The sequence below is a fragment of the Hoplias malabaricus genome, chromosome 7, assembly GCF_029633855.1.
Source record: "Hoplias malabaricus isolate fHopMal1 chromosome 7, fHopMal1.hap1, whole genome shotgun sequence".
In the NCBI taxonomy this organism is placed as follows: domain Eukaryota; kingdom Metazoa; phylum Chordata; class Actinopteri; order Characiformes; family Erythrinidae; genus Hoplias; species Hoplias malabaricus.
In genome coordinates, this window is record NC_089806.1 from 14,755,467 (window position 1) to 14,765,442 (window position 9,976).

At 40.5% G+C, this 9,976-nt stretch overlaps 1 protein-coding gene across 1 annotated transcript; it reads right to left on the minus strand.

The window, feature by feature from the left end:
- Positions 1-4,127: 4,127 nt before the first annotated feature.
- On the minus strand, positions 4,128-8,936 carry klf11a (Kruppel like factor 11a). Its single transcript, XM_066677111.1, has 4 exons — positions 8,775-8,936; positions 6,826-7,071; positions 5,695-6,613; positions 4,128-5,138 (listed from the first exon to the last, which is right to left on the minus strand). The coding sequence occupies exons 1-4, from the start codon at positions 8,802-8,804 to the stop codon at positions 4,843-4,845; spliced, it is 1,491 nt and encodes a 496-aa protein (XP_066533208.1). The 5' UTR covers positions 8,805-8,936; the 3' UTR covers positions 4,128-4,842.
- Between the last annotated feature and the right edge of the window lie 1,040 nt (positions 8,937-9,976).

The window sequence follows — 9,976 nt, forward strand, 5'->3', positions numbered from 1 at the left end:
TCCTCTGCTACTACACTTTAGAGACCAACAATATTCAGCAGTCCACCGACACAAACAAGAGAAGCTCAAAACCAAGGGTACGGCCCTCTACTGGCAGGAGGATTAAAGCGGAAAAAAGCTGAGAAGCCACTGATTTCGGTACAAAACCAGATAAATCAACAAATTTATATTTAAAAAAAAAAACATTTCAATTCAGATATTCAGCTTCAGAATTTTTAGAAATTACTAAAAACGTGCTTTAAAAAGAGACAGAATCTAAAATAAAAAAATACCTTCCAGTTATATTGGAGCAGGTGCTTAGCAACAGGATTTAACACGAGACACTGTTAAATATTTACCAACACACAGCACCAAGTAAATGTCATACATAGCAGTTGCCAGCCAAATCCTGCATGCTAATATACGGAGCACAAAAACAGAGTAAATTAAATAAAGCTGAGGTCAAACTGGCAACTGTGGAGCAGGGCTTATTATAAAACAATTTAACCAGCCCTCTGTGTTATGTTAGTGCCTCAAATTCACAAACCCTGATTTTTTGTAAAATGTAATAAAAACAACAACCTGTAATTTGTTAATTCTCATATATATTTGATTAATTGACAGAACTACACACAAACGCTTGTAAAATGTTTCAGTGATCAACCTGACTACAGTTTTAAAATATGAACACATTTACACTTTAATGTCTACAAAACACTCCCAAATTGTTTGGGTAATTAGGATAAAAAATTTTCACAACTCTAAGTTCATTTTTAGCCCATTCTTGCATGATAAGACTTAAACAGTCGCTGATCACCATTATCTGGCTCTTCATGATGCTCCATAAGAGACAAATCTGGACTTCACGTTCTAACTGGTCCCTTTCATCTGTGGTACAGGGAATATCATAGTTGTTCTCCCAAAAACAAGCTGAAATGTGGACTCATCTGACCACAACACACCTTTCCACATTTTTTTTTTACCATGAGATGAGCTTGACCACATAGAAGTCGTGCTGTTCCTGCGTAGAACTGATGTATGGTTTCTCCTTGCACAGCAGAAATTCAGGTTGCATTTCTTTATGCTGCAGCAGGTTAAGTTACAACAGATTTCTGAAATACTGAGTCTTTGCAGCTGCATACTAATTGTGGACTACACACTAATACTGTACAGTATATGCCCTGTATTATCCTTAACAGGAAGGCTAGTACAGAAAATATTAAGATACTGCCCCACAGTGCAGAACTCCAAGCTGCAACTCTGAAGGTTGATTTGGCGAAGATTTTATATGATACAAATTAATAATAAAAAGAAAAGCTCAATAACTATAGCATTCACCATGCTGCTTAGAAACAACAAAGATGCTCCCATAGATTACTGATGCTATATTTATTAATATTCTTAAATTTCATTAACAAATATAATTTTTGAATTGTATGAAATATCAAAATTTGGCACAAAGTGAGCTATTCTTTCTGCAAACACTGTGGTTTTAGATAGATAGATGGATAGATAGATAGATCTTTATTGTCACATACAAAGTTATACAAGTACAACATTGCAGCGAAATTAGCTTCCGTCTGTACACTCACATAAACAGGGGTTAGGTGAGTGCAACAGACGCGACCGCAGCAGGTTACCCGCGCCATCGTATAGTTAGAAGAAACATCTAGATTAACATTGGGGAAGTGGTGGTAAAAAAAATGAAGGTCCCAGACTGTGCCTAAGAAGCACAGTGTGTGATCTTGAAAAAAAACAACACCTTTAGCACACAAAGCAATACACACAAGTAGTTTCAGTGACGTAGACAAAAAGCAGTAGGAGGCGTGTTCAACGGGGAAGGGAGGGGACCAGGTTCAGTTCGTGAAAATGTCCAGATGTAGTAGCGGTCACGTGTCCTTGAGCCCCAGCTCAGACAAGGGAGGTGCAGCAGATCTCCATGACGACCGTTCCTTCTGGAGGAGTTGAGACTATCAGCAGCCAAGGCCACTGATAGCAGGGGCAGCCAAAACAGATAAAGTTCAGCTTGTTAGAATCAGAGATGTTAGCTGAATTTTTTGCTATAGTCCCTCTGATTCAAAGTTCCAATTTTTCACTGGTCTTCCAGACGATCAATCTTGGCGTTCAAAGCCGTTAGTTGCTCCTTGATGGAATCCAAGCTTCTACTCACAGTCCCAGTCTGTGCGCCAACGGCTCTGCCCATCCCATCAATAATGTTGGTCAGTTTCTTTGGGCTGTTTACAACTGACTCAACTCTTCTAATTTTCCGATAGACCAGGGCACCACCTAATCCAATCAGCAGAAATCCCACGATCATAAATCCAAATAGGTATACATCTTCGATGTCCTCAATGGAGAGAGGCGCCAGACACACCACGCGCCACTTCTCCCATATCCATGGCATATCCAGCCAGCGTCGTTCCATCAGGACAGGAGGGCTCCCCCGTGCCCAAACTTCTTCTTGAGAAGATGGTGTCAATAGCGTTGAGAGACCAGCTGATCAATTCCATTTCAAAATTGTAATTCGAAGAGCGGCGTTAGAGAGACCCGGGGTAGACAAGACAAGACCAGAGAAGCGAGCAGGAGAGATAAGGAGCGGAGAGGGTGAAAATGCGACCGCCTCCCACGAGAGCAAGAGAGACTTAGTTTAGTTTAGAGACAGACTTTAGTTGATGATCCTTTATACACTCACTTATACAAAATTGACTGTGAAAATCTTTCTTTGTATTTGTGTCAGTTACATGAACCTTTACTAGAACTGACAAATAAAAATAATTTTTTATTGCATTTAAGAAATAATCCGCTTTTCTGGAAATAGAGTTTGTTAGCCCTTTTTTTTTTGACTGTCTCATACCATTATAAAATATTCTGAAGTGAAGTAAACTGTGGCTGTAAACTCAAGATAGGCTCGCAGGTGTCACAGGCACATACTGACCAAATGTAACACAATTTCATCCTACACAACTTAGTCCCTGATAATGAGAGGTCGGAGCACTGAATAACCAGCAGAGGTCGCATTTCACTAACAATTCAAACCCCCGTAATGACCGTAGCCGTAGTTCTTGTTTTTATGATTTTTTCCCCCTCTATGACGTAAGACGCTACTTGATATTTTGTGTATACTGGAATTACACATAATGTATTATTTTAGCTTGATAATAAGGCTGTAGTAATGAAATCGAGGGAGTTTAGTGGCCTGTGTTTTTAAACAAACTTAACACTTGGTTTGATTGGCACATGCGCAAGTTAGTTTTAAGAAATCTGAAAACAGCTCACCTCCAACAAACGGGTCTACACGACTACAAGTCGCCTGCCGAGTTGGGGTGAATAAATATATTTATACGGTTTCTTTAACGTGTTTGCGCTAGGAGTGTTTTGTTTACCACGGTTTGGGTCCGATGTTTTTATTTAACTGTAGTGTTTGAAAAGCATTGAATGTTGTTTACATGTTCCCCCGTGTGTTGCTGTTGACGAAAGGTACACTGAAATATAATTTTCATGGATAGGCGCCGTAAGTTGCTTCACCGTCGTTTCCTTGGTCTTAGTGCGCATTGGGGTTTGTATATTTTTTCCGATCTTGTGCCTTGCTATTTAATTAATTGCTTTAATTTTTCGTTTATTCACATTAAGAACATTTCATTTTACATGGATTTGCTGTGTATAAATAGCAAAAAATTAGGGCCCCTTTCACTCTCTGACGGTGTCGTCTCAAAATTAAATTTTGCTTTTTCTCCGTTTGAGAATATCGGTCAGTAAGGCATTTGGGCGGGTTCAATCTCAACCAATCAGCAAAGCCACCACAGTCCAACGTTGGTCGTGATTGGTCGCGCCCCCTAACCGCTCCACAGCGATGCGCTGTGATTGGACGGAGTTTGTTACTGGGTGTTATGGGGAGACTGTTGTGTAACTGTATCCAGAAAAACCTCAATGTAGGGCTTGCATAATGAACTCATTGTTTAGCTTCCTTTGACCAGTCTTCGGATGCCTTTGATAACATATTTAATAATAAATATTTTGAAGGCTAAGTACGACTTGGAATGGTTTATTATATCGCAATAATTACACATATATTTATAAATTTACATAAAATTGCACATATATATTTTGAGGCAAGGCCTCTTTGTTTCACTGTCAATGCCTTTATACTGTTAAATAACAGACACAGGGCTTGGAACCAGAGGGGCATAACTGAACATTTCAGCAAAAAAAAAAATTAAAAAATAAAGGAAATTTATATAAAAAGCCAAAATATTATAAATGCTAAGGACGAATTTTAATAATGTTTAAAACGTGACTTAAACATGGCTGTGTACAAATATTTTGCTCTATGTCAATTGTGTCAAATGTCACATTGGCCCCTCTGGTTTCAAGCTTCCAAAATACCATTGGCACTTCCAAAAGGAAACAGACTTCAACATAAACATGATGGTTTATTTGATTCTTGAAATGAAATGTTCATTATTAAATTATATTCAAATCAAGATAGGTAGTATCACAGGTAGGAATACTGTTCACTTTACAGAAACTTAACATTTATTCATATATCGTCAATAAATGCATCGTTTGAATACACATTACATTCATATAGATAGTTACATTTATGTACAAATATACAATGGCGTACAATACGTAATATGAACTGACACAAAAACTTTGGCAACGGAAGTGCATACATTTTGGGAGACATAACTTATACAAAAGTAAACAATAATTTCTTATAAATGACCATGATAGAAAAAAAAATCCAGTGCAAGGTCAGTTTATTTTGTACATGGATGTGTAGCAGCCTTGGTTTTCTGTGTTCCCCTGTGAAATGGTCAGTGGGATATTGTCCTGAGGTGACGGAGTGGCCTGAGGATTGGCCTAGTTTGAGGCAGGTAAAAGTACACTGAGGGCCAGAGAAGACTGTGTTGATGGGGCCTGGGAGGAGGCCATTTTGTTGAGCTCACGGACTTCGGTAGGCCATGTAGCAGACCGTTTGGTGGTCATGTGACGGCGAGCATGCTTGGTCAAATGGTCACTTCTCATAAAGCGTCTGTCGCACACTGGACACACAAACTTCTTTTCGCCTGTGTGAGTGCGGCGGTGTCTGGAAAGTTCATCAGAGCGTGCAAATTTTTTGTCACAGCCTTCCCAGTGGCAACTGAATGGCTTCTCACCTGAAAAGAATAAGAGTCAGTATCATAATCAGAACAACATATATAAATGTAACATAACATATAATGATAAATGTAATAACCTCCATTAATCATTCCTTTATTCTCAACCAGTTCTTCAACATTCCTCCTTAGAAATTCATTCATTAATATTATATAACTGCTTTATCCCATTCAGATTTATGTCCAGGCAGGTCCAGATCCTGCCCAGTGATTCTAGTGAACACACACTAGATGGGACACCAGTCTATCACAGGGCATCGTAGAGTCACTCACACCTATAAACAAATTTTTTATAGCCAATCCACATACCAGCATGTGTTTTTGGACTATGGGAAACTGGATTTGTGTGACAGCAACTCTATGTGTTGTGCCACTGTGCCCCCTTCTTTAGAAATTTAGACTATGCTTTTGTTTGTTATTGATAAATAATGTAAAATAATAGAAGGCAGTATTCACATTTTAGATGTAAAAGTTTCAAAAATGAAGCAACTTAAAGCTTTCATTCATATTTTGAAGGTCTACCGCACTCTCTGTTCAGTGTTGAATAAACACCAACCTGTGTGGGTTCTCAGATGGGCTTTTAGGTGAGAACTCTTGAAGTAGGTCTTCTTACATCCTGGGAAGCTGCAGACATAGTTCCGCCTGCGGGAGAAATCAGTCTGTGCAGTCCCTCCACTCTGACCTGGGGGCATGTACACTGGAGCAGGGGCCAGGGGCAGGAGTTTAGTGTTGCCAACAGTTACGACATTCTGCTGGCACTGTGGGGCCTGGGACTGAGGAACTACAAACATCACAGTACCTTGAGCCACAGGAGAGCCCACTAGAAGTGGCTGGGAAAAAGAAGATGACTGAGGAAGGATGGGCTTTTGCCCAGTAGCCTGCATCTGAACATGGGTCTGAACGATTGCAGAGATGATGCCAGTCTGTCCATTCACTGGAAACACCTGGCAGAGAACTGGAGAGCTGGCAATGGGAGACTGTGGCATGGGGTGGGAGGTTTGTGGCAAAGGGGTTGAGGAGCTTGAGGAATTGAGTGAGGGGATGGTTCTTTCCCCTTCGGTAGAAGTACATGGACTACTACATGTCTGAACTTCAGTCAGTATGGTGACGTGGGCATTAGTGTCAGACAGCTGGACAGGCCCCTCTGACAACCCTGGTTTCTCCTGCACTGTGATAAGGGATGGAATGTGATGTTCGAGAGATGTATCTGCAGTGTGCCTTATGACACTGGTGGCCATGGCCCTGCATGGTGCAGCTGGCTCAGAGGATGATGGTGGAAGATTGTTTGGCAGGAATGTGGTACTGCTAGTCTGCAGGGTTCTGTGTGTTGCTGCTGTGTTGGTCAATACAGGGCACATTCTGGGCCGTGTGACACTTGGTTTGAGGCCCAAACCAGCCAAAGCAGGCATGGTGGTGATGACAGCAGAAGTTGTAGAGGTCTCAGCAAAGCTGGGGCTTTGTGGTGGGGTCATGCACTAATGTGTAAAAAAATAAAAATAAAAAATATATAAATAAATATATAAAAACAACAACAACAAACATTAGTTTTACAAAAACAGGCATACACAAAATATTCACTTCTCTTGTATGTTCAACATGAATATCTCTTGTAACACTCATTGACAATTTGACAATAATGACCCTAACAATAACGTTAACAAAGCACTTTTCATTTTTAGAAACTTACTAGAGAAGAGAGGGACACCAGGTCTTTGGGGTTTTCCAAATTTTCTTGGAGCAGACTGAGCGAGTCGCAGGAATCGGAGGTGGGCGTCAGAGGGCGAGGTTTGGGTGACCTCTCGACCAAGGCGCTCATATACACAAGAGCCTCAGCGGCCTCAAGGTCATGATACTGCAGTGTGGTGAAGCAGGACTTCTCACTGTCATGCCTGTTCCTCTCCATTATCACTTCACAGATGTCCATCAGACTGGTCTGCAACAGAGCAATACAGATTAGCTTGGGATGTTAATGCACTGTATAGACCTCTCAATAACTACTGACCATCACAATACAGCTTTGTTAACCTCAGCAAATGTGAAGACAAAACAAAAGATTTAATGTAATTCAGTTTTCAAGTTGCACTTGTGTTTCCAAATTAGTTGTTGTCACATACAAGGCTGGCAACTTTCCAAGACACTAATATTATGTACTATACTTCAGATCTCAAATTCTTTCCTCAGTTACTGTATACAGTATTGTGTCATTTAAAGACTGCCTATACAATGTTAAAAATATAAGGTTCTTGTAAATCATGTTATAGAACAATAGGATGGGCAATATTTTTGTGTAACTATAATAAAACTCATAGAATTACATAACAATATGTTATTTTTGTTATAATAAGGATATTGTCAGCACTAAAAAGGCAGATTTATTGCAAGAATAGCTTATATATGCAGTGCTCTATTGTTGAATTGTCAATAAATTTGAAATTATTAATAGCATAGTTTTCTGTGACAAAAATAGTTGTATATTTTTTGTAATATGCCAATATTCTGGAAATCAATGCTGTGATGCATTACATGTCATGTAACCATATTACCCATCATTACAGAAGAATAATCTCTTTTTGAGATCTCCTAACATTTCAGTGGCTGGATGAAGTTGAAAACGCTTAGAAACATATGTCTAAGCCAATAACCTTTATTTTAGTGTGTAGAGTTCCATGAGTGAGTAATGAGATGAAGAAATGAGAGAGAGAGAGAGAGAGAGAGAGAGAGAGAGAGAATGGGCCCCAGTGCTGTTTAGTTGCTACACCCAGCCCTCAACACTAACACTAAACTCTAGAGCTGGGAACCTCCCATCTCCAAAAATAGACTTTAGAGTGACGTGCCCCAAACCAAAACGCTATGTGAGTTTACCATGTAAAAAAAATCTGCAGCAAGGGCGGGAACCCACATGAGGAAGTACTAAATTCAGGCTACACCTCTGTTTGTAGGAAGACTTCACAAGGGGCCAAAAGCTAGAGCCATGTTATTCTATTTTCAGAGGGACCCACACTGTCAGAGGTGTCAGAATATGTTGTTGTAGTTATTGAGGTTGCAGCTCCCTCATCCGCAGGCTACGACTTACAAGAATAAACTGTGCGTTTATAAACGGCATGACATTAAAACAAGAACACCACACAGGAGTAACAGAACTGAACTTGCTGCAAAGGTCTCGAGTAGCACTGCAGCCCTTCACCCTAAAGGGCATGATGCACAACATTCATTGCGGCAAATGTTTTTCTGCATGCACTTCTCTGTGTGGGGAAGTACATATGAAGAGTCTAGTTCACAAAAAGTAAAAACTTCAAAATAATAACTGCGATGGAAAGCATATACATGTGTTAAACAAAGTGGACTATTTTTACTGTTTGACACCTTTCATCGTGTAAAGGCAACTTCTTGTATATATCAAGAGGGCAACACTGAAACACGACCGTGTTATGATAAACGAGTTAGGCAAACAAGGGCTTAAGAAACACATCAGTTCATGACAACGAACCACAATCATCTACAACATGCACCGTAACAAAGCTGTCTAACTTTGCAGCACCCGGATGCTTCAAACGATCATTAGTGGGTCACTGCGCAAATCACGCAAAGTGGCAAAGAAACAGTGGCAGTCTGGAAAAGACACACGGGTGAACTTACCTGACCGGAGTCTGGAGCGACAGTGGGCATGTGTGAGCGAAAGAAGAACAAAAACAGCGGAGTCAGGACACAACAACGACGGCAAAGAAGCGACGCGACCGCCGAGCGGATCTTGAGCTCATAAGTGTAGCCACTCTTTTTTCACAGCCAGGTCCAGCCTCAGCTGAGTGAATCAGGAGCGGAGAAGCAGAAGAGGGAAAAAAATAAAACAGAAACAAAATTCAGAGCAGACTGGCGGGTGGTAACATGCAGCCAATCAGAAACAAAGGTGTAGCAGTGATCGGCCAATAGGCGCGCAGGCAGCGCGTGATCAGTACGTGATCGCATCCTGATTGGCCGAGGCGGGGTGCGTGGCTGTTGGGGGGCGTGGCCGAGGAGTCAGCGGTGTCAGTGTAAACCCGATGAACTCGGCGCTCGAGAACTGGGGGAAAGGTCGCGGCGGCGAACGCGCGCTGCCGTGAGACACTCCGCCAGACGCGCGCGCTGACCACAATACAAATAAACCGGTCTGAATGTTAAAAAAATATTTTATACGAATACGAGGCTTAATTAAAGGCGGCTTTCAGTCCTTGGTTCTCATGAGGGGCGTTCATGTCCTCTCCGTGACAAAGGAAGACGGTCTGCACGGAAAACAATGCGGAGGGAGTTACTGATAGCGCTGTTGATGAAAACAGTAATTACACACTCCTAAAAAAATCAGTCTACGTCAGGATAAAGGTAATAAAGAGGAAATGTTTGAGGGAAATGAAAGTTGGAGGCTGCATATATTTATTTAAAGACAAGTAAAATCAGAAACAGTAGTGTGCGAACCTGTCTGTTTATTTGCTGAGATTATTATATTGGAAAAATGCAATATATAAATTGCCCAAATATAATATTAACACGTTCTGCAGTAATTCAGTTAGTTATTTTTCTCTCATTTATTTTTGTTTATTTTTTTTATAATCAAAAATAAATAAATGCAGAAATTGTGCATACATGTGGTGGACGATTTCTGCCCTTAGAAAACATGTAATTACACCAGAATTAACCAACGTTTTGCATAAGACTTTTTACATGCAAACGTTGTTTCGGAAACGTTGCTTAATATTCAATATTCATACAGCTGTCAATCAAAATAGACATTTCCCACGGTTATTCTTCAGTTAAGTGACGGAAGATGAACACCTGAATAGAAGACAGGCGGTTAAATGAGGCAGCAG